This window comes from Emiliania huxleyi (assembly GCF_000372725.1).
Source record: "Emiliania huxleyi CCMP1516 unplaced genomic scaffold EMIHUscaffold_109, whole genome shotgun sequence".
NCBI lineage: Eukaryota > Haptophyta > Isochrysidales > Noelaerhabdaceae > Emiliania > Emiliania huxleyi.
Genome location: NW_005201851.1, coordinates 67084 through 93292, shown reverse-complemented (window position 1 = coordinate 93292; position 26209 = coordinate 67084). Strand labels below are relative to the sequence as shown.

Below are 26209 nucleotides of genomic sequence, written 5' to 3'. Positions count from 1 at the left end.
AGGGTCACAAACGCGCCGAAATGCAAGCGCCGGAATGTCGTAAAAGTTGTAAATTCGAAGTGAAATGAAAACACATCTCGCTCGCGGTTCGTACGCCCGCTTGCGGGTTCGAGTGGCGGGCCATCCCGCTTGCGGGATGGCTTAGCGGGTTCGAGCCGTCACACATTGGCTGCCGGGGTGTGCCGAGGGAGGGGGGGCTGGGTGGGCGGCAAGCCGTCAGTCATTGCCCGGCGCTGCTTGCAGCGCTCTGGGTGGTAGTGGCGGCGCTCCAAGAGTGGTGCTCTTGGGAAGAGGTTCCTCCTTTCCGCTCCCCCCCCGCAAGGCGCGAGACACACACACATCTCGCCACTCGCGATCAGGGGGGTCAGAGAGATCCTCTAGAAGGCGGCGAAAACAGCAAGCTGACGCGAGCCCCATCCCCCAATATTAGCCCCACTCGCGCAGCCCCCTGTACTTTAGTATCTAGAATTAGAGTGTGGAGACCGCTTACTTGCGCTCACTTACAAATTTTAACGCTCCACGACGCCACAACCACTTTTGCACTCCTGTTGCAGTATCTGGGCGGGGTTTGGAGCGTGCAACGCCGCAGACCCCCCTCTGCCCACACTGGGCCTCTCCCTGCTGTTGCTCTAGCTGCGCCAGCCGCCACTCTTCACTCCACCGTGTGCAGCCGCGCGCGGCGCCACTTTCCGCCAAGCGCGAGCCAGTCGAGCCGGCCTACAGGGACGGACCCGAGAAGGTTCCACCAAGGCTTCAGGACTGCCGACGGCGGAGAGCCGAGAGCCACGCCGTCGAACAGAGCCAGCGGCAGGCCCGCGTACTGCAGTGTCGCTCCCTCGATGGTCGCCGTGAGGATCACGCCTGGCGACCGGCTCATCAGTTCACCCACTTTATGTTGCGGCGGCCGTTGAGAGCGACGGAGGGGGGAGAGAGCGCACGGGCGGTCTGGTCTAGCCATATCCGCCAATCTCGGCGAGTCTCGCCGTTCATCTCGGCAGATCTCGGCAGATCTCGGCAGATCTCGGCAGATCTCGGCGGATCTCGGTGCAGATCTCGCGCCGCGGAAGGGCCCGTCGTGTGGCTTGAGCAGGCTGAGGCCGGAGCGCGAGTTGAACCTAAGCAGCCGTGGTGTACTCGCCATTCAACGCGCACACTGGCTCACAGACGGAGAGCTGGGGCCGGAGAGCGTTCGTCTCGCACTTGAGGTAGGTGGCCAGCGGCCCCGGCGCCTGCTCCACAGGGGTCGAGGTGTGTGTGAAGGGACATGCGCGGCGCGGATCTAGGCAAGTCGCAAACGGCCCCCACACCGTGGCGCCGCCGGCCCCCGCGCTGCCAAGTCCGCCCAAGGCACCGCCGCCGCCGCCGCCGCCGCCGCTCTCGACCGCCACCCTTGCCGCCGTGTCGAGGAGCGGGGAGGAGAGGGAGAGGGTGCCCTCCTGAGGCAGCAGGTAGGGTAGGGGAAGGTAAGGTACACCTCTCCACACACACGAGGTGGTGGGGCAAGGGCCTCGGACGCGACATCACGGCATTCAATGTGCAAGGCCCAATGCGCGTGGGTGAGGTGTGCTCTCTCTCTCTCTCTCTCTCTCTCTCTCTCTCTCTCTCTCTCTCTCTCTCTCTCTCTCTCTCTCTCTCTCTCTCTCTCTCTCTCTCTCTCTCTGTCTGTCTGTCTGTCTGTCTGTCTGTCTGTCTGTGTGTGTGTGTGTGTGCATGTGTGTGTGTGTGTGTGTGTGTGTGTGTGTGTGTGTGTGTGTGTGTGTGTGTGTGTGTGTGTGTGTGTGTGTGTGTGTGTGTGTGTGTGTGTGTGTGTGAGTGTGTGAGTCTGCGTGTCTGACTGTCGGTGTGTGTGTGCATGCGGTGTTGTGTCCCGCGGCGCCTGGCGCAGCGCCTCGGTGTACTCGTCGTAGTACTCCTCGACGGCGCCCCCGAGGCCGGGGTCGGCGAGGGACAGCTGGTCGTGCTTGCTCAGCCGCGCCGTGGCCTCGTCCAGCGCCTATGTGGGAAGGAGCCGAGAAGGCCGTCCAGAAAGTTCGCTCTCAAGCGTCACAAAGCACAGATGCCACGCAGCTCCAGCGCCTGGCGCATGAGAGCCGGGGCGCTCACGCCGCGTCGGCCGCCGCGGCCGCACTCCGCCACCATCTGCTCCACCCTCGCGGAGTGCTCGGGGTGCTCGCGGAGGAAGGACTTCCGGCCCGCCCGCTGCAGCTCTCCGCCGGCCGCCTCGCGGTAGCGCACACTGAAGCCTGCTCCCGCCGGCTGCACGGCCTCGACGATGACGGAGCTCGCGCGCCGCAGCGGCCGGCTCTCCGTGCCGCTGATGTGCCTGCCGTGCACTGAAGAGAACAAACCAGACCGGCCAGAGCAGTCGGCAACGGCGGCCGCGGCAGAGGATGCACCGACCGGGAGCGGCGGTCGGGACACAGGCGGCGATCGAGCTGCGGGCGGAGGCGCGCGGTGTGGGCTCAAGGCGGCGAGGACGACGAGCGCGGGGACTATCATCGTTGGTGAGCCGAGAATGCGCGCGAGGCCAGGGGGCAAGTGGTGCCTCTTGATTTTGAGACACCCACCGGGCACTGTCGGCTTGAGGTGTGAACAGGCTATGTGAACAGGCTACCTCTTCGTTGCAAAAAGTTGCATTCTTCTTCACGTCTTTTCCCCCCTTCCTTTCGGTGACCGAAAATCGTGACACGACCGGAGCATACACCATACTCGCCAAAACAAGATGAAATAAGTTCTTGCTCGAGATCTTCTGCACAACCACATGTATACACTCACCCACCCGGCGCCTCCTCGCCGTCGTCCACGCGCAGGAGCTCCAGCACGAGCCTCCGCCGCTCAACCGATCCGAGCTCGGACGGCGCGCTGAACAGCGTCGGCGCTCCGTCGGCGCCGGTCGTCGGCACCTGCAGCTCCTCCTCGCTCTGCAGCCGCAGCCCGCTGCCGGCCAGCGAGCGCCGCCACGGCTCGTGCACGTAGTCCCACCGCTCCTCGTACGCGTGCAGCACCAGCGCGCCACGCGGCGCCGCCAGCGCGAGCATCGCACCGCGCAGCGCCTCCTGCTCCGCCGCGTCGGGCGAGTACAGCACGTCCGCCGCGAGAATCAAGTCGCACCCCGACGGGGCGAGGGCGTGCGCCACCTCGGAGGCGTCCGCCCACGCCAGCGGCGCCGCCGCGACGTGGCAGCCCTCGAGCACGTGCGCGTTGCGCGCGGCGGTGGCGGCGAGCGCGGGCACCGCCGGCGGGAGGTCGGTCAGGAGGACTGACGAAGCGCCAGCGGCTGCCGCGGCAAGACCGGCGACGCCCGTGCCCGATCCGAGCTCCACGACGTCAGGGCGGTCGGCGAGGAAGCGGCGTCGGCCTTCGGGCGAGAGGAGCAGGGCGGCCAGCGCGGCGCCCGCGCCCCAGACGTGCCCTGCGAGGCCGCGGCCGCCGTCGCAGTCAATCTCAATCGAGTCGGAGGAGTCAGCGGAGAGCGAGTACATGCCGTGGGTCTGAAACGCCTCGCCGGTGCGGAGGAGCCTCATTTCTTCGCGCGACGGAAATAAGAAGGCCGGCGTGCGCGCGCGCGCACGCGCGCGCACACTCAAGAGGACGCGCTCCGGGTTGACTGCCGTTCACCCCGCGGCGCTCACTCTGGCCTGGGAGCAGGCTGAGCAGCTCCGAGGTGGCGGGCAGCTGCCGAAAAAGAAATCCAGAATCCTGCACCTTACTACCTCCTACCTGCTCGTGCAGGTGGGGACCCTGTCCTCCTCCCCCATCCCTCGTCTGGGTTTGGCTGTTTTCTTTCTTTTCTTTGGAGCGAGGCGCCAAGATTCTGAGCGTCGCCTCTGGATGCATCTTTGTTTTTCTGGATCTTCAGTCCACGCTCGCGCGATGGAGGCAGAGGATCGCGGGTGTGCCGTACCATCGCGTCTACTACGAGCAGCTTCTTGTCCCGCGCCGGCGCGAGCCGCACCTGCGTCGGCTGCTTCACGAGCCTAAGTTGCAGATCCCGCGTCCTCGCTGCTGCAACGGCTGCGAGCGGCGATCCCAGGGACGCGCACGGAGACGGCTGCAGCGTGCGACGCCCTGGACAAGCTAGCGGCCCCCAAAAGAATTCTCCTAAGAATGTCCCTTGCATGTAATCTTTGTTTGACATGTTGACATTGAGTTTGTTGTGAAGTTCTGTGGTCGGAGGAGGGGAATTTGGACGGCGGCTTTTGTAGCGAGGACGACGGCTTCAGGAAGCCGTCGTCTGCGCCTTGTCTGCGTGTGAATCGTGCGCACCGCCTTTGGTCGAAAATTATGTTTCGCCGTCCCTTTCGACGACTTTGGGATCGGATTCATTCCGCGTCATCCCCTGGCTCCCCGAGCGGGCGGCCGGCCGCAGCGGACTAGGCAGCAGGCCGCCCATCGCCTCGCTTTTGCGTCCAATGGCACCTCCAGCAAAGGAGATCCTCTCCTGGCAAGACCTCGTTCGGAGCGGTCGCCTCTCGCGAGCCCAAGACAGGGAGGATCCTGCCGCGCCCCACCTGCGAAAGGTGCGTGTCAAGCATCTAGTTGCGCAGCAAGCAGCCTACACGCTCCGCATCCGCATGCCGTGCACTCGTACGGGCGGCTGCAACGGCTGCATCATCGCGCAAGATATGTCGGCAGATGGCGGCTCCACCCGGACCGGCCTCTTGCTGGTCTGGAATGAGAGGCGGCACAAGTGCGCTCTCCAACTCGAGCAGCTCGAGGCGCCTTCCCCGTCTGCCGGCATCGCCGCCACACAGGCGATCGACCCGGCAAACACTGTCACGCCGGGAGGGCCGCCTTTGCCACAGACGGCGACAGCCACGCAGGCGGCTGAGGTGGACACCGGGGCAGTCGCAGAAAGAGCTAAGGCAGAGGAGCCCGCACTGGCACCTCTGGTGGCAGAAAAGCAGGGCTTGCGCTTGCACCTCTCCAGCAGCAGCAGCACCGGCTACATGGGCGTGTGCGAGCACCCCTCCACTGGCCGCTTCGAGGCGAAGCACCGGGTGGACGGAAGGCCGGGCGCGGATCGGACTGCAGGCCTACGCCGCCGCCTTTGATGCCGAGGGCTATAATGACATCGAGTACCTCGAGGGGCTAGACGCCGCCGAGCGGGCCGAGGTGGCAACGGAGACGGGTATGAAGCCCGGGCACGCGGGCCGGTGGGGCAAGTACGGCTTTGGGGAAGCCTGAAGTGACGGGTGTTAGTCACGCCGTATGTGTGCCAGCGCGACGTGCGACGTGCGCCGCTAGTGCCCTGCTGCCCACCCTATGACCAAGATATTTTATAATTCTGTTGCGGGCGGTGTTGGGGCGCTGGCCGCGCTGCCAGGGCGGATGCGGGATATGGGGGAACGGTCGCCAATGGCAATGCAGTCATCGCGCGGCGAGAGCGCCGGGCTTTCAAGTACAACTACAAGCTCCTCAAGCGGCACATGCACATGCACATGCTGAGAGGGAGCCAGAGGCCGTCGGCGGCCGCCGACGGCGACAGGGATCTCGGATCGCGATGAAAATTTCAACTTTATACACGCGTCGTCGCCGTCGGCCGGTCAGTGAGGTCAGAGGTGCGATCGTCGTGCGGGCCGAAGCGCGAAGGCTTTTTCAAGTATTCAACCTCTTTTCCTTACGGCATCGTTCGTTTTGCGTGTCAGGTGACGACCCCCCCCCCCCCCCCTCCCCCCCCCAATACAATGTTTGATCTTGATAGACACAGGCGAAGATCATCATGATCACTCAATGCACTGCCTCCAAACAACTCCGAACTCGGCCCCACATCGCGGAAGCCCCTCACCCGCACGCCACCGCCGCGCTGCCTCCCAACCTGTTGATGAGCGCCCGCTTCGCCACGCGCACTCCTGTGGGGAAAGTTCCGGGAGGGTTCGTGGAAGGCGCCGAGCGTCCTGCTCGCGCGGCGGAGAGAGGAGTCGCGCCGTACGAGAAGCGAGACGACGGCCACATCGCCTCCAGCTCGGCCGCCGCCTGTGCATCGGGCCCCTCTTGTGGGAAGAAAGTGCGGCAGCGTGCGGGCGTCGGGCAAATCTGTGGATGGATGGCTGTGAATGGAGGTGGAGTGCCCTGGAGGCTCGGCCTCATCTCGGCGAAACCTCGGTCAAATGACGGCTGCTGCATCTCGGCTGTAGCTCGACCCCAGCTCGGCTGCCTCTCGGCTGCCTCTCGGCTGCCTCTCGGCTGCCTCTCGGCTGCTTCTCGGCTGCCTCTCGGCTGCCTCTCGATCTCGCCTGCAGCCGCAGCTCTCTTGACGCCATCAGGCGCAGCGACGCGCAGCGTTCGGCGGAGAGCGGCGCCGCGACGACCTGTTCACAGCGGTTGACTGTGAAGAGGAGGAGCGGCCACCTCCGCTGGCGAGAGGAAAGGGCCGCGGCCATCTCGGGCACTCTCTCGGGCTCTCTCGGGCACTCTCGGGCACTCTCTGGTAATCTCGGGCACTCTCGGGCACTCTCGGGCACTCTCGGGTAATCTCGGGCAATCTCGAATACTCTCGACCACGATCGCCGCCAGCGCCGCGCGGACAGCGCCTTCCTTGGTCAGCACAGGCTGCCGCTCGTTCGGGTCGACGAACCTGGTGGTTGGTTCTCCGCATCGATTATGTCGTCAAACCAACGGCTAAGTGTTCGCTCGCTCGGGCGACGAACCTGGTGGTTTGGTTTTATTCAAGGAGTCAGTCAGTAGCGATCCGGGGCCTTACCCGCTTGCTTCGGTCTCCAGTATCCCAAACGATCTCGGGCAATCTCGGGCAGTCTCGCGCATTCTCGCGCCTCTCCAGTATCCCCAGCGCCGCGTCGAAGCAACTGTCACTGTCGCACCGCTCCGCACCGCGCAGCAACACCAGCGAGGGAGCGCGGGCCGCCGTCGCCGCCGCCAAGTGCCTCTCCAGCCTCTGCTGGCAAGGGCCACCGTCGCCGGCGGCGGCGTCGGCGGCGGCGGCGGCGGCGGTGCAATCCTCGACGGTCATCTCGAGCACGCCTACAAAAAGAAATCGCGGTGCCGCCCGCACTTCTTCCCTTCGGCGCACTCGCCGTGGCCTCGCGCGCACCTCCCATATCTCCCCATATCTCCCCATATCTCGCCGTGGCCTCGCGCACACCTCCCATATCTCCCATATCTCCCATATCTCCCCATATCTCCCGATATCTCCCCATATCTCGCCGTGGCCTCGCGCGCACTTCCTCTCGAGGCGAGGCTCCGGAGGGAGCGAAGGAGCTGCGCCGCCGCGCCGCCTGCAGGACATGTCTCGGACATGTCATGGGCGTGTCCTGGACATGGCAGCAGCCGCACAGCCGCACCGCCGCCTTGCGGGTCGGAGAGCAGAACCAGTCTATTCACAGCAGAGAGGTGTGAAGAGACGCCGTTCACCGAGTCCGCAGTAGCGGGTCGGAGAGCAGAATCAGCCTGGAGGCCGCGAAGCTGCGAGGGTCGGCGGCGCCAGCGCGCCAGGCATCCGCCCAGTCCCGCACCTACGCGTGGATGCGCACGTGCTGAATTCATTTGGGGTGTGAACACGGTCTCGCGCAGAGCTCTCAGGGCACCGCGTGGACACGAGGGCTGCAGATACAGCGGAGTACAGCGAAGTACAGCGGATACAGTGCATACGAATACGGTGCATACAGCTGAACGCAGCGGAGTGCGTGTCTTCTCGAGCGCTGGCTGGAAGACAAGAACGCGTGTTTCGCTTCTAGGCTTCTGACGGCGGCCGCCGACGCCGACCCTTCTCCAAGTAGTCTGCCAACCAACGCGCCGTCGAGAGGAGGCACCACCGCCGCCCCTCCTGGCCCTGCGGTGTGATTACACCAGCGTCGGGGTGTGGGGGTACGGAGGCGGCAGAGCACGAGATATGGGGAGATATGGGGAGATCTGTGGGAGATGTGGGGAGATAGTGCCGCGTAGTCAGGCCGCCGAGCACAGCGAACACGGAAGACAGCGGAATGCTGTTGAGTAGTCGGCACTGCAAGGATTGCCGCATCTCTAAAACTCCTCCGCCGCCGCCGCCGCCGCCGCCGCCGCCGCCGCCGCCGCCGCCGCCCCGATGGGCCAGGGCCATGGCGAGGGCCAGCAGGGCCAGGCCGGCAGTCCATGTCAGCTGTGGCGGCGACCCCGCCTACTCTCGCGGCCAATCTCGCCTGATCTCGCCAAATCTCGGCTGGCCTCGAGGTTTGGCCGCTATGCCCGCCCGCTCAAGGCCTCTCGCGGCTACCGCCGCCGCTCCCAGCGCGATGGCGGGGGCGAGCGGGACGAGCTGCGCGGCCAGCCTCGCCGCCAGCTGCGCCACGCCTGCTTCACACCCCGATGCTGTGAAAAGACTGCCCGCCTCTCGTCTCGCCTCGCTGCTTTATCCAACGGTAGTGCACCGGCGGCCGTCCGGCGAAGGGCTACGGCGACGGCAGCGGCAGCGCTGCGCAGCTGCGGCAGCGCCTGCTGTGCTGCGCCCGGCGAGACCGCCGCCGACGCGCCGCCGTCGGCGGCCGCAGCACACCCGACGAGGCAGCCGCAAATCAGCGCTCCAGCGAGGAGGGCGAGCAGCGAGCGGCGGAGGCACGGCCGCTTGACGGCGGTGGAGGCGGACGCGCCGGCGGGCGGCGGAGCGGCCGCCTGCGTCGCCTCCGGCACCTCCGCCGCGGCAGGCGCGTCGGCAGCAGCGCGGACTTCCGGTGGCGGCGGAGACGCCGGCTGTCGGCCTGCCCTGGTGCGGACACGAGGCGCTGCGGGTGCCGACTTGGGACCGGCGGCAGCCGCAGCCGCTGCGTCCGCCGCCGCTTTGCTGCGACGCCGGGTGGTGACGCCCGAAGAGGACGCGGGGGACTTGTTACCGCTCTTGCGCGGCGGCATGGCGGGCCGCGCAAAAAAAAGAATTCGACATTCACTCCTTTCCAAAAGAGAAGTGAAAAAGAAGCCGCGAGAACAAGGGACCGGCAGGCGGCGGCGTCGCAGGACGAGGCAGAAGAGAACGACGCGACAGAGGAGGAAGTGACAAGGGAGAGACCGACGAGAGTGGGACGGCCGCGAGGTGGCATGAAGGTTGCAGCGAGAAGCGGCGAGAGACTGCGAAAAGAGATACGAAGAGGCAGACTCCCCAGGGTGGGCGACGGCTAGCGCATCACACTCCTCTCCTTAAAATCCCTGTGTGGTGGCGGCGTGCCGTTCTCCCATCCCTCCCTTGGGTTGTGTGTTTTCTTTCTTAGAATTGAAAAAGCAAGATGTTTCGACCGGCATGGCGTGAGCGGCGGCGATCGGTCCCTAACCTGCGGTCCTTCACCGCAATCGGTCCTTCGCGCTCGTCCCTAACCCAAAAAAGCACGATTCTGAAGTTGGGCCCTCACTGTGCTGCGTCGAAGCACCGGGCCCGAGTCCGCAAGAGAAACAAACAAAGGCACAACAAACAACAGAGTGACTGGGCAGGAAGTAAGATGCGAGGCTAGAGCAGCCTTGCTCCACCTCTAGCAATCTCGCTGGCCCGGAACCACCTTCTTCTCCTCGTGGCCCGGCGTGGAGCAATTCTTTTTCTTGGCGGGTTGATCGCTTTGCCTCTCTCGCCGGTGCACCTCATGCCGAAGCGCGATCGCGAGCACGATCGGTGGGGAGTTCTCGTGCCTCACAACCCGCTGTGCGGAGCTCCCGTCCCGCTCTGCAGTCCGACGGTCGTCATCGGCCGCGAGGGTGACGTCACTGCGCCGTGCAATCCGCATCTCTCGAGGAAGCACATCCGGCTCGAGCGAGACGCGGCCGGCGCCGTCTACGTCACGCACCTCTCGGCGACGAATCGGACCTACCTCAACGGCCGCCAACTAGCGCGCGACGTTGCGGTCCGTGTCGAGCCAGACCAGGGCAACGCACCGTTTTCTCTTCCCGGTGAGGCGGCGGACGCGCCGCTGCTGTTTGCGTCCTGGCGGAACGCGGAGGAGGCGCGCGCGGCGCTGGCGGACGAGCACGTCCGCGGGTGGTGCGGTTGGACTCTCCGCTTCGACGACAGCGGCCAGGAGACGCGCGGAGGTGGCTCTGCCGCCGCCGCCGCCAAGAAGATGGCATGACGACCCTCTTCCACAACCGACGGCGGCGTCTTCATTTTAAAGGGCTTGCTTAATAATTCATAGGCGTGGCTGGTGCCTCTCCCCGCCGACGGCGGTCGCGCTGCGGCCGCTGCCGAGCCGGCGGGAGGCGCAGAGGCGGAGGCCGAGCCCAAACAGCAGATTGCCAGCCGTGCGCCGCCACCACTGCAGCCGCCGCCACCGCAGCCGCCGCCGCCGCCGCAGCGGCTGCCGCCGCCGCTGTCGCGGCTGCAAGTGCTCGTGGTGCGCACAGCGGTGCCGGCGGGGAGGGGAGATGCCGACTGGTACGGTGCACAGAGCGGGCTCTGGGGCTTCCCCAAGGGACACCTCGAGGCGAGAGGAGCCGAGAGGCGCCGAGAGGAGGCCGAGATGCGCCGAGATGCGCCGAGATGCGCCGAGTTGCGCCGAGATGCGCCGAGATGCGCCGAGTTGCGCCGAGATGAGCCGAGAGGAGGCCGAGATGAGCCGAGAGGCGCCGAGAGGCGCCGAGATGCGCCGAGAGGCAGCCGAGAGTTGCCGAGAGTTGCCGAGATTTGCCGAAGGGCACATCCATGCGAGGGGGGCGCGGCGAGCTGGCCAATCTCGGCCAATCTGGGCGCTGATCTCGGCCAATCTCGGCCAGCAGGCGAGCGACGGCAGCGAGCTGGCGGCGGCTGTACGCGAGTTTGCCGAGGAGACGGGGAGTCGGTGTGCCGTACCCTGAGATCCGCGCCTTCTTGCACGCGTCCGAGTGTTTCGTGTCTTAGGAGACGGGCCTGTGCGTGCCGCCCGCCTCGCTGGAGGGGTGTGTGGACTTGGGCGTCGGCATGTGCAACAGCAGCGGCGCAAAGACACTTCGCGCCTTCGCGGCGGAGGCATGGGAGGGGCTCGCCGAGGCGAGCGGCGGAGGACGCTCTTTAGCGCGCACGCGGCCGGGTGTGCCGGGTGGGCGTGATCGAGTGGTGAGCGGGAGCCTCTCTTCACAGCTCTGGGGTGTGAACAGGCGAGCCGCAGGAGGTCGACCTGATGGAGTGGTGGGGCGGCGGCGAGGGCTGTGGCCCCGAGTGAGGTGAACTCGACGGACTGAAGCGTTCGCATCTATGAACCAGGTGGCCGGCGGCGAGGGCGGTGGCGCCTCCGTGGCGGAAGGGCGACGCGGTGCAGCGGTGCTCCGGTGGCGCCAGGCCCCGCATCGGCGTCCGCCCGCCCAAGCCAACCCGCCGCCGTTGACAGTCTAAGGACCATTACACACTTCATCAGGCATCCGCCCGCCCAAGCCAACCCGCCGCCGTTGACAGTCTGCTGACCATTACACACTTCATCAGGCATCCATCCGCCCAAAAGTCGGTTCGTCAAGCTGCTCGCCCGCCGGCTGCTGCAGCAGGGGCGCGCCGCCGCGGACGCGGACGCCGAGGAAGGAGGAGGCGAGTGGTGGCGGTTGGAGGAGGGGGGGGCGGCGGCGGTGAGGAGCGGGCGGGGTGCATCTCGCTGCTCGGTCCATCGCTCTCATTGATCGAGCGAGTGCGTAGGCGGAGAGCAGAGGCCGGGAGCACTCTTGCGGGCTGCTCGTGTACCGGTTCGAGCCGGCGGCCGGGGCAGAGCAGCAGCAGCCGCCGCCGCCGCCGCCGCAGCAACCACTGCAGCAGCAGCCGCTGCAGCAGCAGCAGCAGCAGCAGCAGCAGCCGCAACAGCCGCAGCCGCAGCTAGGTGGCAGCAGCGGAGGAGGCAGCCGTTTGGCGGCTGCGGCGAAGGAAGCGGCGGAGGAAGCGGCGGAGGCGGAGGGTGCTGCCGCGGCGGCTGTTGCCTCGGAGGCACCGTCGGCGGCGGCCAGGGCCTTAGTCGCGTGCCTTACGGCCGGCGGCGGCGGCGGCGGCCCGGAGGCGCGACACGGCGCCTGCTCCCCAGCGCACCATTTTGACTCTTTGGCAGGCATGTTTCTTTTCTCATTCATAGGCGCGACACGGCGCCTGCTCCCCAGCGCACCACGGAGACCCTCTTCACAGCAGTCTCTTGTGTTTCGTTTTCTTAGGGCTTCGCTTCCCCGCCGTCTCAGAGCCGCAGCGGCGGTGCTTTGGTGGCCTGCTACCTCGGCGGCGCCGGCGCCTCCTCCTCTAACGACGGCGGCGGTGGTGGCGGTGGCGGCAGGGGTGACGGCGGGGGCGGCGGCGGGGGCTGCGGCGGGGGCTGCGGCGGGGGTTGTGGCGGGGGCGAGGCTTCGTCGGCGAGGGCGGCGCATGCTTTCGTGTGGGACGGCGTGCTGCGGCGCGAGCTGGAGGAGGCGGCAGTCCGCGGCGCTTCTGTGCGGGACAAGGCGCAGCGAGAGTTAGTGGCTGAGTAGCTGACGCAGCTACGAGTGTTGAGGAGGGTTCCTCATGGAGGGTTAACAGGGCATTTAGCCAATAGTTACTTGTCTGTTGACGGTTGCGGGACAAGGCGCAGCTCGCTCGAATCGCCGCCGAGAACGGCCGGCTCGTCGAGGCGGTTGGGGAAAAAAACACGCGACGCCCCCCCCGAGGAAAAGAAGGCTGTGAACAGGCCGGCTCGTCGAGGCGGGGCGGTACACCGACGCCGCCGGCCAGGAGCACAGCTTGGCGCTGCCGCGAGGCGCCGTCAACCGCGCGATCGCCGCGCCCGCAAGCGCAGGGCGGACTTGCCGCCGCCGCATGATGCGACGGCCCGTGAGGAGGCGCTGTTCACACCTCGAGCTGTGAACAGGCGGCCGCTCCCGCCGCGGCACGGCTCGACGAGAGTGTGCGTGGCTCGCGTGGACACGGCGACGGCGCTGCGGCTGATGACTGCGCGGGTCGGCTCGGGGCGCGTCGCCGCGCTCAACTTTGCGAACGTGCACAAAGGGGCGGAGGGAGGCTGGCTCGTGAGAGAGGGAGTGGGAGTGGCGAGTCGCGCGGTCTCATAGGCGCACCACGCCGGCGGAGGCTACCTGACGGGCGCGCGCGCGCAGGAGGAGGACCTGTGCCGGTACCGAACCTACTTGTTCATTGTTGATCCGTTCGTTCACCGCTAGTTCGTAGGAGGAGGACTTGTGCCGGCTGATGCCGCGGCTGCACCCGTCGCTGCTGCGGCTGCGCTACCCGATGGGGGAGCGTGTCGCCTTCTACACGCAGACGTTGCTCTGCCGCTCTGCCGGATCGTACGCTCTCGAGCACCCGATCTAGAAGCAAGCAGTGTACGTAGTCTTGTAGTCCAGCCCGCGCTCTTGAGGACACGCCCTCTGCTGTGCCCGCTCCCCACCTCTCAGCGGTATTCACTGTATTTGCAGCCCTCGTGCTCACGCGGTACTGTGGAGACTCTGCACAAGACCGTCCTCCCGCCCCGATGCCGGCGTATGCACCGCGCAGGCGGCCCCCACCCCTCCCTCCCCACATCTCCCCACATCACCCCATCTCTCCCCCCCTCTCCCCATCTCTCCCCATCTCTCCCCATCTCTCCCCACCTCTCCCCACCTCTGCCTACCTCTCCCCACCTCTCCCCACCTCTCCCCACCTCTCCCCACCTCTCCCCACACCTCCCCACACCTCCCCACACCTCCCCACACCTCCCCACACCTCCCCACCCCTCCCCACCCCTCCCCACCCCTCCCCACCCCTCCCCACCCCTCCCCACCTCTCCCGCGCAGGCACCCGCCCCTCCTCGTCGACGTCGTCTCTGCGGCGATGCCAAACCTCCGCGGCGGGCGAGGCCGCTCGAGTCTGGTCGCGGGCTCGGAGGCGTGGGAGGCGACGGTGCGCGCGCGGCTGCGGGCCGTGCTGCACGCGGCGAGAGAGCAGAGGAGCGGACGGCCTCGAGCTCGGAGATGAACTGATGGACAGGATTAATCAACATTGTGATTCATTAATAGGTGCGACGGCCTCGAGCTCGGAGAGGAACTGAGGGGCAGTCTCAATTCAGATTGTAATCAACTAACGTAGGTGCGATGGCCTCGTGCTCGGCGCCTTTGGTTGCGGCGCGTTTGGCAACCCGCCCGACAAGGTGGCGCCGCCCTGCTCTCTGCTGTTGAAAGATCGTAGGGACGCGGGTTGGTCGCAGGGCGCTCGGGTCGCCCCGGAGCGGCTCCGCGCGGGGAGGTGGGTGGAGGGCGGACCGCCATCGGGTAGGCCACCCCTTAGACTCTCTCCCTGACACCTCGCCCCCTCCCCCCCTTCGCCGCGGTGCGCGGTGTGTGAGCGATCTCTCTTTTCACCTCCAGCCGTGACACAAGGTGGCGCCCCTCTTCGCCGCGGCGCTCGCCTCGGGCGAGTTCCGCGGCGCGTTCGCGCAGGTTGCCTTTGCCATCCTCGAGCCGAAGGGGTCGGATGCGGGCAATGTGGCCGCCTTTGAGCGCGCGTGTGGGCCGGGGCAGGGAGGGCTCTGCGCCATCGCCGCGCCTCCGCCCGCCGCGCACTCGGCCGCGGCAGCGGGGCGGGCGGAGAGGCGGGCGCAGCCGCGGGCGGGGGAGCGGACGGGGGCGGGGGCGGAGGCGGGGGTGGGGGGGGCGGAGGCGGGGGTGGGGGGGGCGGAGGCGGAGGCGGAGGCGGAGGCGGAGGAGGCGGAGTGGTGCTCTGAGGAGCCGCGCACGAGGCAGACCATCTTCCGCGGCGTGCGGCTCCTCGTGGCGACGCGGCTGCGCAAGCAGGTGCAGGAGGAGGTGGTGCGGCGCGGCGGCGGGGCGGTGGTGGGCGGAGTGCACGAGGCGATCGCACGCTGCACTCGAGTCGACCCGCCGCCGTTGACCGAGTACCTGGAGATGGGTTAATCAACTGATTAGGCGACGCACGTTTCACTCGAGTCGCCCCGCCGCGCTAAGGATCTGGTCTTCCTGGCCACCCTGCCGAAGGACAAGTGGCCGCGGCTCGTCACGCAGGAGCGGGGTCCCATATCTCCGCAGCAGACTCCCCACATCTCCCCATCTCTCCCCACACCTCCCCACATCTCCCCACACCTCCCCACATCTCCCCATATCTCCGCAGCAGACTCCCCACATCTCCCCATATCTCCCCACACCTCCCCACATCTCCCCATATTTCCCCACATCTCCCCACACCTTCCCACATCTCCCCATATCTCCCCATATCTCCCCACATCTCCCCATATCTCCCCACACCTCCCCACATCTCCCCATATCTCCCCACATCTCCCCCTATCTCCCCACATCTCCCCACATCTCCCCATATCTCGTCGCGCAGGAGGGGTCCCATATCTCCCCGTATCTCCCCATATCTCCCCACATCTCCCCACACCTCCCCACATCTCCCCACATCTCGTCGCGCAGGAGTGGGTCGGGCAGTGCTCCAAGATCCTCTCTGCCGACGGGGCGAGGACGGACGTGCTGCGCAAGCACCACCACCCCGACTCGCGTGGCGGCGCCTAAAAGGAAGCCGTGCCGGACCGCCTTTCTTTGTTCCCTAGGCACCAGCACCCCGACGCCCTGGCGCTAGCCCGCGAGCCCGACTCCCCCGCCTCTTCGGCCGGCGGGTCCCAGCCCCAGCCAGGAGGGAGGGGCGGCGGCGGCATCGGCGGCGGCGGCGGCGGCATCGGCGGCAGGAGGGGGGGCGGGGGCGGAGGAGGAGGTGGTGGAGGAGGAGGAGGCTCGTCGGCCGCAGCGGCGGCTGCCCCACCCGCCGCCGCCGCCGGGGATGGCGCGACCTCCTCCGGTCCTCCTCGCTGGGGCGTCTGCCAGCCCTTTGCCGCCGACGTGGTGGGTGGCGACGCCCTCCTCGGCGGAATGCGCGTGCGCGTCGCCACAGACGCGCACCCGGTCTGGGGGGGCGCGCTGGGCGTGGCCGCTGAGGACGGCGCGGCCGACGGCAGCTTCAAGGCGTTGCGGAGGCCGGCAGCGGCTCTGTGAGTGTGAACGGCGTCTCTTCACACCTGCAGCTGTGAACAGGTGCATCTCGACAGCGGCTCGTGCGTCGTCGTCGCAGCCGCATCGCTCGAGCCCGCAGCCTCGCGCCCCATCCCTCGCCGCGTGCCCGACGCGAAGGTGTGCTCACTGAGAGTCCCCCCAGAGTACCCCAGAGTACCCCAGAGTACCCGAGAGTACCCGAGATCGCCCGAGATGACTCGAGAACCCCCGAGATTACTCGAGATTGCTCGAGGTCGCTAGGATTCTCCTCTCCTCGCCTCGCCTCTCTTCTCCTCTCCTCGCCTCGCCTCTCTTCTCCTCTCCTCGCCTCTCCTCGCCTCTCCTCTCCTCTCCTCTCCTCGCCTCTCCTCGCCTCGCTTCTCCTCTCCTCGCCTCGCCTCTCCTCTCCTCTCCTCGCCTCTCCTCGCTTCTCCTCGCCTCGCCTCTCCTCGCCTCTCCTCTCCTCGCCTCGCCTCTCCTCTCCTCGCCTCGCCTCTCTTCTCCTCTCCTCGCCTCGCCTCTCTTCTCCTCTCCTCTCCTCGCCTCGCCTCGCCTCTCCTCTCCTCGCCTCGCCTCTCTTCTCCTCTCCTCTCCTCGCCTCGCCTCTCCTCTCCTCTCCTCCTCCTCGCCTCTCCTCTCCTCGCCTCGCCTCTCCTCTCTTCTCCTCTCCTCGCCTCTCCTCTCCTCGCTTCTCCTCTCCTCGCCTCGCCTCTCTTCTCCTCTCCTCGCCTCTCCTCGCCTCGCCTCGCTTCTCCTCGCCTCTCCTCCTCCTCCCCTCTCTCCTCTCCCCTCCCCTCTCTCCCGCTCACAGAGATATGGATTCATCGATTGGCTGATAGCCCCTCGAATTAGTTAATTAATCAGTAGTCGCCTCGTCCGTGGAGCGAGATTAGCCGAGACCTGTCGATGTTCGCCGAGGTTCGCCGAGATTGCTCGAGATCGTCTTGATGCATCGAGATCAACAGCCAACGGCGTGTCCGCGAGCGGGGTGAGAGATGGCGCCGAGAGACGGCGCGAGCAGTGCGGTCAGTGTCTTGTACGCGCCGAGATCTGCCGAGATCCCCGAGATCGCGATGAGCCGAGATGACGCGAGATTACCCGAGACTGTGATGAGCTGAGATTACCCGAGATCGTGATAGCCGAGATTACCCGAGCTCGATGAGCCGAGATTACCCGAGATTACCCGAGATCAGTCCCCATGCGCGAGATCAGCCGAGATCAGCCGAGATCACCGAGATGAGGCGCGCGAAGCTCGGGACGAGTCCTGCGCGAGATCACCCGAGGTTAGACCCACACGCACCACCCACACACCCACACACACATGAGCTGCCCCTGCGTGCCGCGCCGCCGCCCGCCGCCCACTCCGTTGGCACGCGCCGGGCAGCACAGCGGCGGTCGTGCCTCTCTCGAGTGGGGCGGCCGCCGCTGTGCTGCGCCCCCGTCGTACACAGTCGCTCTGCCTGAGTGTGCTGACTCGGGACTGCAAAAGCCGGGGCTGCCCGTCCGCACACGTTGATGTGCGCTCGAGAGGACACACAGAGGCAGAGCGAGTTCGGGCTCGTGACACGTGACAGCTGACAGCCACACGTGTGTGAGATTCCGTGTGATTGCCATTCATGTCTCTGTGTGGGTCCGCTCGCTCGCAAGACAAGACGATTGGGCCGGACTACACAGAGCTCACAGACTCCGTCGTCAAAAGCTCTTCCCGGCTCATTTTACGAAACGCGACACCGACAGAGACTAGCACCGACAGACGGGTGATCGTCCATGTGTATGTGTGTGTGACGCATTCGTCGGCGAAACCGGTCGCTCCGCGCCGTAGTCAAAGCGCGAGCGCGGAGAGCAGCACGCCCCGCCGCAGTGCCTCGAGCTTGGCGTCGAATCTCCTCCCTGAAGGCGAGCGCGACGGGGAGAGCGGCGGCGGCTTATTGAGCAGTGGCGCCTGTGGCGGGCGTCGGACGGTGTGAGGGTCGGGCGAGAGGGGGGTGGAGGGCCGTCGGCCGCCTGAGTGCGGCGGCGAGCAGTCCGCTGTGCGCCTCGCCGTGCCAGAGAGTGTGTGGGTCGACACTGAGCCGCGGCGAAGACCGCTCGTCAGGGCCAGCACACGCCGGTCGCAGCGGCGGCTGCAACTGCTCGCGTTCGCTGGCGCCCAGAGACGGAGCCTCGAGGATGCTACGTGGGCCGCTGCAGACACTTCGCCGTGAGCCAGCTCTCCCACTTGGCTCTCGGCCTCTCTCTGACTCGACCGCAGCCGACTCCCGGCGTCGAATTTCTTGTTTTCCGATTCTGTTTACCAATTGGTAAACAGAATCTATTTTGGCGCGAAAACGAAAAGAAAAATGAAAAAGACGGCGGAAGTGGAGAGAGCGACTGAGAAAAAGAGATTCTCTGGACTGAATAAATAAATAAATAAAACGGGCTGGACTGATTCCAACCGACCGTAAATCAGCAAATTCTTTTGTCTTCCCCAGCAGGGCTTCGCCGGGCTTCCAGGGTACGGCGGCTCTGAAAGGCGGCGCCGGCGGGCAATTTCATTCGCCCCAAATCGGGGAGTGGTTTTGCCACCCCCCGATTTCGGCATGATGACCCCAAACCGACCCAAACCGGGGGGGATGAAGCGAAAAATAAAACGCCGTGGGGTGAGGGGAGGGGGGGGGGGGGGGGGGGTTGAAAAATTGAAAGACGAGGGGGGCGGGGAGAGGGTGATGGCGCGTGGGGTTGAGCGTGCCCTATACGCCCAGAATCGGGCGAGGGACCTCCGTCGGGACTTTTCTTTTCGAAAAAGAAATAGACGGTTGCAGCAGGGCGGGAAGAACAAAGCATTACCAAATCACAAAAACGGGGATCTGGTGCACACCAAACGGACAAAACTCCCAAACGGACAAAAAACAAAGAAATTTGTTTTTCGTGGGATTTGTTTTGTTTGGGTTCGGACACGGGACACGCCTGTTCGGCTCGCCTTCGACTGGCAGTACGTTTTCTTTTTTCGCTCTTCTCTCTTTTCGCTATCAGTCTTTTCTTTTTCGGTTTCGCGCCAAAATAGATTCGCAAAACCATTGGTTTTCAGAATCTTCGGTGGGCCGCCGTCCCCAGCCGACTTGTGGCGGGTACAGCGTCTCTCTCGCTCTCCACTTCCACGTGCGAAATCGGACCGCTGCCGCCGCGCCCCACCCCGGCTGCGTGCGGCTCCCTCCGGCGGCCGGCTCCCGGCCCAATCCTCGCTACCCAACGCGGCCAAAGGATATCCACCTCGAGAACCTCGGGAAAGGAGCAGGATGCCGTGGATTGCTTTTCTTGGGCCGACGCCGAGGGACGGTCGCAGGCGCCGATTTTGGGGGGCATTTTTGACTGATTTTCATTAGGTGAGTTGCTACTATTTTGGGACCAGTTGAAGCCTAAAAATGGCTACAAATACAGCCACAGCAGCTGCTAGTCGTGAGCTACTACTGTGTGGCAGAGTCCAGAGAAAGGGCTTTCAGGAGCAATATTCAGTATGATCCAGCTCAACGTTGCGGAGTAGTAAGACTGTTCCGTTACCGTGAGCGGCCGGCGGCCGTCGGCGGCCGGTGGCGTGCGGCACGCGGAGCACTCCGTGAGCGGTGACGGGTGCGGACGAGCGAATGAGAGGTCCCTTTCAGTGCGAGATAGGCAGCCCTAGTCTCTAATAACGCATCTCCGATAGCGACCTCTCATTCGCTCGTCCGCGCCCGTCACTGCTAGTCGGGGCACTCCCTGTGGTGGGCGGCGACCGCCGCATACCGTCCTACGGCGGGGACTATCGCTACGCCAGGGAAGACAAGGGCGTTGAAGTGCAGCTGTTGCTGTTCGAATCGTTCGGCGGGTTCGGAAAGGGGGTCCGTGAGATCCTCCGGAAGGCGGCGAACGTGCTGCAGAACAAGCTGACGCGGGCCCAGTACCTCGATGAGGTGACTTGGACACCACAAAGAATTGGCTGGGGCTGCAGAAGCAGCGTATCTCAGTCGTTCTTCACACGGCAATCGCAGAGCAGGCTGTGAATGAGCTTGCCTGTGGCGGGGGTGGGCGGGTGCACGGAGCTAAGTGCCTCGCCACTCTCGCAGGAGTCGCTTAGGCGGCTCCAGTGGTGTACCTGTGTTAGTGCCAGTGCGCGCCAGTCCCGTGCCCACAGTGTTGTGCGACGGAGTTTGTCATTCTAAAATTCTTTTTCCTCGCGGGAGTCGCTTAGGCGGCTCCCGTGGTGTACCTGTGTTAGTGCCAGTGCGCGCCAGTCCCGTGCCCACAGTGTTGTGCGACGGAGTTTGTCATTCTAAAATTCTTTTTCCTCGCGGGAGTCGCTTAGGCGGCTCCCGTGGTGTACCTGTGTTAGTGCCAGTGCGCGCCAGTCCCGTGCCCAGTGTGGGTTTCTAAAATTCTTTTTCTGGGCTGCTGGTTGTGATCGCTTTGCTCTCGCGCCGGTGCACTCAATGCCGAAGCGCGATCGCGAGCAGGACGATCCGTGGGGTGTTCTCGTGCCTCACAACCCGCTGTGCGGAGCTCCCGTCCCGCTCTGCAGTCCGACGGTCGTCATCGGCCGCGAGGGTGATGTCACTGCGCCGTGCAATCCGCATCTCTCGAGGCAGCACATCCGGCTCGAGCGAGACGCGGCCGGCGCCGTCTACGCCACGCACCTCTCGGCGACGAATCGGACCTACCTCAACGGCCGCCAACTAGCGCGCGACGTTGCGGTCCGTGTCGAGCCAGACCAGGGCAACGCCCCGTTTTCTCTTCCCGGTGAGGCGGCGGACGCGCCGCTGCTGTTTGCGTCCTGGCGGAACGCGGAGGAGGCGCGCGCGGCGCTGGCGGACGAGCACGTCCGCGGGTGGTGCGGTTGGACCCTCCGCTTCGACGACAGCGGCCAAGAAACGCACGGAGGCGGCTCCGCCGCCGCCGCCGCCAAGAAGATGGCATGACGACCTCTCTTCCACAACCGACGGCGGCGTCTTCATTTTAAACGGCACTTAATGATTCATAGGCGTGGCTGGTGCCTCTCCCCGCCGACGGCGGTCGCGCTGCGGCCGCTGCCGAGCCGGCGGGAGGCGCAGAGGCGGAGGCCGAGCCCAAACAGCAGCTTGCCAGCCGTGCGCCGCCGCCAGCACAGCCGCCGCCACCGCAGCCGCCGCCGCCGCCGCAGCGGCAGCCGCCGCCACTGCAGACGCAGCCGCCGCCGCCGCCGCCGCCGCCGCTGTCGCGGCTGCAAGTGCTCGTGGTGCGCACAGCGGTGCCGGCGGGGAGGGGAGATGCCGACTGGTACGGTGCACAGAGCGGGCTCTGGGGCTTCCCCAAGGGACACCTCGAGGCGAGAGGAGCCGAGAGGCGCCGAGAGGAGGCCGAGATGCGCCGAGATGCGCCGAGATGCGCCGAGTTGCGCCGAGATGCGCCGAGATGCGCCGAGTTGCGCCGAGATGAGCCGAGAGGAGGCCGAGATGAGCCGAGATGCGCCGAGAGGCGCCGAGATGCGCCGAGAGGCAGCCGAGAGTTGCCGAGAGTTGCCGAGATTTGCCGAAGGGCACATCCATGCGAGGGGGGGCGCGGCGAGCTGGCCAATCTCGGCCAATCTGGGCGCTGATCTCGGCCAATCTCGGCCAGCAGGCGAGCGACGGCAGCGAGCTGGCGGCGGCTGTACGCGAGTTTGCCGAGGAGACGGGGAGTCGGTGTGCCGTGCCCTGAGATCCGCGCCTTCTTGCACGCGTCCGAGTGTTTCGTGTCTTAGGAGACGGGCCTGTGCGTGCCGCCCGCCTCGCTGGAGGGGTGTGTGGACTTGGGCGTCGGCATGTGCAACAGCAGCGGCGCAAAGACACTTCGCGCCTTCGCGGCGGAGGCATGGGAGGGGCTCGCCGAGGCGAGCGGCGGAGGACGCTCTTTAGCGCGCACGCGGCCGGGTGTGCCGGGTGGGCGTGATCGAGTGGTGAGCGGGAGCCTCTCTTCACAGCTCTGGGGTGTGAACAGGCGAGCCGCAGGAGGTCGACCTGATGGAGTGGTGGGGCGGCGGCGAGGGCTGTGGCCCCGAGTGAGGTGAACTCGACGGACCGAGGCGTTCGCATCTATGAACCAGGTGGCCGGCGGCGAGGGCGGTGGCGCCTCCGTGGCGGAAGGGCGACGCGGTGCAGCGGTGCTCCGGTGGCGCCAGGCCCCGCATCGGCGTCCGCCCGCCCAAGCCAACCCGCCGCCGTTGACAGTCTGCTGACCATTACACACTTCATCAGGCATCCGCCCGCCCAAGCCAACCCGCCGCCGTTGACAGTCTGCTGACCATTACACACTTCATCAGACATCCGCCCGCCCACGCCAACCCGCCGCCGTTGACAGTCTAAGGACCATTACACACTTCATCAGGCATCCACCCGCCCAAGCCAACCCGCCGCCGTTGACTGACGTAATGAAGGAGTAATCAAACACTTCATCAGGCATCCACCCGCCCAAGCCAACCCGCCGCCGTTGACAGTCTAATGACCATTAAACATTTCATCAGGCATCCACCCGCCTAAAAGTCGGTTCGTCAAGCTGCTCGCCCGCCGGCTGCTGCAGCAGGGGCGCGCCGCCGCGGACGCGGACGCCGAGGAAGGAGGAGGCGAGTGGTGGCGGATGGAGGAGGGGGCGGCGGCGGCGGTGAGGAGCGGGCGGGGTGCATCTCGCTGCTCGGTCCATCGCTCTCATTGATCGAGCGAGTGCGTAGGCGGAGAGCAGAGGCCGGGAGCATTCTTGCGGGCTGCTCGTGTACCGGTTCGAGCCGGCGGCCGGGGCAGAGCAGCAGCAGCCGCCGCCGCCGCAGCAACCACTGCAGCAGCAGCCGTTGCAGCAGCAGCAGCAGCAGCAGCAGCAGCCGCAACAGCAACAGCCGCAGCTAGGTGGCAGCAGCGGAGGAGGCAGCCGTTTGGCGGCTGCGGCGGAGGAAGCGGCAGGGGAAGCGGCGGAGGCGGAGGGTGCTGCCGCGGCGGCTGTTGCCTCGGAGGCACCGTCGGCGGCGGCCAGGGCCTTAGTCGCGTGCCTTACGGCCGGCGGCGGCGGCGGCGGCCCGGAGGCGCGACACGGCGCCTGCTCCCCAGCGCACCACTTTGACTCTTTGGCACGCATGTTTCTTTTCTCATTCATAGGCGCGACACGGCGCCTGCTCCCCAGCGCACCACGGAGACCCTCTTCACAGCAGTCTCTTGTGTTTCGTTTTCTTAGGGCCTCGTTTCCCCGCCGTCTCAGAGCCGCAGCGGCGGCGCTTTGGTGGCCTGCTACCTCGGCGGCGCCGGCGCCTCCTCCTCTAACGACGGCGGCGGTGGTGGCGGTGGCGGCAGGGGTGACGGCGGCGGTGGCGGCGGGGGCTGCGGCGGGGGCTGCGGCGGGGGCTGCGGCGGGGGTTGTGGCGGGGGCGAGGCTTCGTCGGCGAGGGCGGCGCATGCTTTCGTGTGGGACGGCGTGCTGCGGCGCGAGCTGGAGGAGGCGGCAGTCCGCGGCGCTGCTGTGCGGGACAAGGCGCAGCGAGAGTGAGTGGCTGAGTAGCTGACGCAGCTACGAGTGTTGAGGAGGGTTCCTCATGGAGGGTTAACAGGGCATTTAGCCAATAGTTACTTGTCTGTTGACGGTTGCGGGACAAGGCGCAGCTCGCTCGAATCGCCGCCGAGAACGGCCGGCTCGTCGAGGCGGTTGGGGAAAAAAACACGCGACGCCCCCCCCGAGGAAAAGAAGGCTGTGAACAGGCCGGCTCGTCGAGGCGGGGCGGTACACCGACGCCGCCGGCCAGGAGCACAGCTTGGCGCTGCCGCGAGGCGCCGTCAACCGCGCGATCGCCGCGCCCGCAAGCGCAGGGCGGACTTGCCGCCGCCGCATGATGCGACGGCCCGTGAGGAGGCGCTGTTCACACCTCGAGCTGTGAACAGGCGGCCGCTCCCGCCGCGGCACGGCTCGACGAGAGTGTGCGTGGCTCGCGTGGACACGGCGACGGCGCTGCGGCTGATGACTGCGCGGGTCGGCTCGGGGCGCGTCGCCGCGCTCAACTTTGCGAACGCGAGATCGCCTCGAGATCGCCCCGAGATTGCCGGAGATTGCCCGGAGATGCACTTTGCGAACGCACAGAGGGGCGGAGGCTGGCTGGCTCGTGAGAGAGAGAGTGGGAGTGGCGAGTCGCGCGGTCTCATAGGCGCACCACGCCGGCGGAGGCTACCTGACGGGCGCGCGCGCGCAGGAGGAGGACGTGTGCCGGTACCGAACCTACTTGGTTCATTGTTGATCCGTTCGTTCACCGCTAGTTCGTAGGAGGAGGACTTGTGCCGGCTGATGCCGCGGCTGCACCCGTCGCTGCTGCGGCTGCGGTACCCGATGGGGGAGCGTGTCGCCTTCTACACGCAGACGCTGCTCTGCCGCTCTGCCGGATCGTACGCGCTCGAGCACCCGATCTAGAAGCAAGCAGTGTAGTCCAGCCCGCGCTCTTGAGGACACGCCCTCTGCTGTGCCCGCTCCCCACCTCTCAGCGGTATTCACTGTATTTGCAGCCCTCGTACTCGCGCGGTGCTGGGGAGACTCTGCACAAGACCGTCCTCCCGCCCCGATGCCGGCGTATGCACCGCGCAGGCGGCCCCCACCCCTCCCTCCCCACATCTCCCCACCTCTCCCCATCTCTCCCCACCTCTCCCCACCTCTCCCCATCTCTCCCCATCTCTCCCGCGCAGGCACCCGCCCCTCCTCGTCGACGTCGTCTCTGCGGCGATGCCAAACCTCCGCGGCGGGCGAGGCCGCTCGAGTCTGGTCGCGGGCTCGGAGGCGTGGGAGGCGACGGTGCGCGCGCGGCTGCGGGCCGTGCTGCACGCGGCGAGAGAGCAGAGGAGCGGACGGCCTCGAGCTCGGAGAGGAACTGAGGGGCAGTCTCAATTCAGATTGTAATCAACTAACGTAGGTGCGATGGCCTCGTGCTCGGCGCCTTTGGTTGCGGCGCGTTTGGCAACCCGCCCGACAAGGTGGCGCCGCCCTGCTCTCTGCTGTTGAAAGATCGTAGGGACGCGGGTTGGTCGCAGGGCGCTCGGGTCGCCCCGGAGCGGCTCCGCGCGGGGAGGTGGGTGGAGGGCGGACCGCCATCGGGTAGGCCACCCCTTAGACTCTCTCCCTGACACCTCGCCCCCTCCCCCCCTTCGCCGCGGTGCGCGGTGTGTGAGCGATCTCTCTTTTCACCTCCAGCCGTGAACAAGGTGGCGCCCCTCTTCGCCGCGGCGCTCGCCTCGGGCGAGTTCCGCGGCGCGTTCGCGCAGGTTGCCTTTGCCATCCTCGAGCCGAAGGGGTCGGATGCGGGCAATGTGGCCGCCTTTGAGCGCGCGTGTGGGCCGGGGCAGGGAGGGCTCTGCGCCATCGCCGCGCCTCCGCCCGCCGCGCACTCAGCCGCGGCAGCGGGGCGGGCGGAGAGGCGGGCGCAGCCGCGGGCGGGGGAGCGGACGGGGGCGGGGGCGGAGGCGGGGGTGGGGGGGGCGGAGGCGGAGGCGGAGGCGGAGGCGGAGGCGGAGGCGGAGGAGGCGGAGTGGTGCTCTGAGGAGCCGCGCACGAGGCAGACCATCTTCCGCGGCGTGCGGCTCCTCGTGGCGACGCGGCTGCGCAAGCAGGTGCAGGAGGAGGTGGTGCGGCGCGGCGGCGGGGCGGTGGTGGGCGGAGTGCACGAGGCGATCGCACGCTGCACTCGAGTCGACCCGCCGCCGTTGACCGAAGTAGCTGGAGATGGGATAATCAACTGATTAGGCGACGCACGTTTCCCTCGAGTCGACCCGCCGCGCTAAGGATCTAGTCTTCCTGGCCACCCTGCCGAAGGACAAGTGGCCGCGGCTCGTCACGCAGGAGGGGGTCCCATATCTCCCCGTATCTCCCCACATCTCCCCACATCTCCCCACACCTCCCCACATCTCCCCACATCTCGTCGCGCAGGAGTGGGCCGGGCAGTGCTCCAAGATCCTCTCTGCCGACGGGGCGAGGACGGACGTGCTGCGCAAGCACCACCACACCGACTCGCGTGGCGGCGCCTGAAAGGAAGCCGTGCCGGACCGCCTTTCTTTGTTCCCTAGGCACCAGCACCCTGACGCCATGGCGCTAGCCCGCGAGCCCGACTCCCCCGCCTCTTCGGCCGGCGGGTCCCAGCCCCAGCCAGGAGGGAGGGGCGGCGGCGGCATCGGCGGCGGCGGCGGCGGCATCGGCGGCAGGAGGGGGGGCGGGGGCGGAGGAGGAGGTGGTGGAGGAGGAGGAGGCTCGTCGGCCGCAGCTGCGGCTGCCCCACCCGCCGCCGCCGCCGGGGATGGCGCGACGTCCTCCGGTCCTCCTCGCTGGGGCGTCTGCCAGCCCTTTGCCGCCGACGTGG

General features: G+C 66.8%; 7 protein-coding genes across 7 annotated transcripts; 5 read left to right on the top strand and 2 right to left on the bottom strand.

Moving 5' to 3' along the window:
* Positions 1 to 652: 652 nt before the first annotated feature.
* On the bottom strand, positions 653 to 2499 carry EMIHUDRAFT_223324 (hypothetical protein; the record flags this gene model as incomplete). The annotated part of the gene is made up of 5 exons (XM_005792165.1): positions 653 to 861; positions 1163 to 1229; positions 1383 to 1436; positions 1919 to 1993; positions 2137 to 2499. 5 exons carry the CDS (start codon positions 2497 to 2499, stop codon positions 653 to 655), a joined length of 768 nt encoding a protein of 255 aa, XP_005792222.1.
* Positions 2500 to 2628: 129 nt separating this feature from the next.
* Positions 2629 to 3677, bottom strand: EMIHUDRAFT_439812 (hypothetical protein). Its single transcript, XM_005792164.1, has one exon. The coding sequence runs from the start codon at positions 3522 to 3524 to the stop codon at positions 2772 to 2774; it is 753 nt and encodes a 250-aa protein (XP_005792221.1). The 5' UTR covers positions 3525 to 3677; the 3' UTR covers positions 2629 to 2771.
* Positions 3678 to 9557: 5880 nt separating this feature from the next.
* EMIHUDRAFT_223321 (hypothetical protein) lies at positions 9558 to 10040 on the top strand (the record flags this gene model as incomplete). The annotated part of the gene is made up of 1 exon (XM_005792163.1): positions 9558 to 10040. One exon carries the CDS (start codon positions 9558 to 9560, stop codon positions 10038 to 10040), a length of 483 nt encoding a protein of 160 aa, XP_005792220.1.
* A 2788-nt stretch (positions 10041 to 12828) lies between these two features.
* On the top strand, positions 12829 to 13210 carry EMIHUDRAFT_223320 (hypothetical protein; the record flags this gene model as incomplete). The annotated part of the gene is made up of 3 exons (XM_005792162.1): positions 12829 to 12879; positions 12952 to 13035; positions 13067 to 13210. The coding sequence occupies 3 exons, from the start codon at positions 12829 to 12831 to the stop codon at positions 13208 to 13210; spliced, it is 279 nt and encodes a 92-aa protein (XP_005792219.1).
* A 498-nt stretch (positions 13211 to 13708) lies between these two features.
* On the top strand, positions 13709 to 15402 carry EMIHUDRAFT_223319 (hypothetical protein; the record flags this gene model as incomplete). The annotated part of the gene is made up of 4 exons (XM_005792161.1): positions 13709 to 13777; positions 14254 to 14378; positions 14613 to 14715; positions 15304 to 15402. The coding sequence occupies 4 exons, from the start codon at positions 13709 to 13711 to the stop codon at positions 15400 to 15402; spliced, it is 396 nt and encodes a 131-aa protein (XP_005792218.1).
* A 4094-nt stretch (positions 15403 to 19496) lies between these two features.
* EMIHUDRAFT_223317 (hypothetical protein) lies at positions 19497 to 20804 on the top strand (the record flags this gene model as incomplete). Its single annotated transcript, XM_005792160.1, has 5 exons — positions 19497 to 19503; positions 19597 to 19802; positions 19956 to 19998; positions 20081 to 20141; positions 20222 to 20804. 5 exons carry the CDS (start codon positions 19497 to 19499, stop codon positions 20802 to 20804), a joined length of 900 nt encoding a protein of 299 aa, XP_005792217.1.
* Positions 20805 to 24585: 3781 nt separating this feature from the next.
* On the top strand, positions 24586 to 25881 carry EMIHUDRAFT_223315 (hypothetical protein; the record flags this gene model as incomplete). The annotated part of the gene is made up of 5 exons (XM_005792159.1): positions 24586 to 24654; positions 25062 to 25186; positions 25412 to 25568; positions 25639 to 25701; positions 25783 to 25881. 5 exons carry the CDS (start codon positions 24586 to 24588, stop codon positions 25879 to 25881), a joined length of 513 nt encoding a protein of 170 aa, XP_005792216.1.
* Between the last annotated feature and the right edge of the window lie 328 nt (positions 25882 to 26209).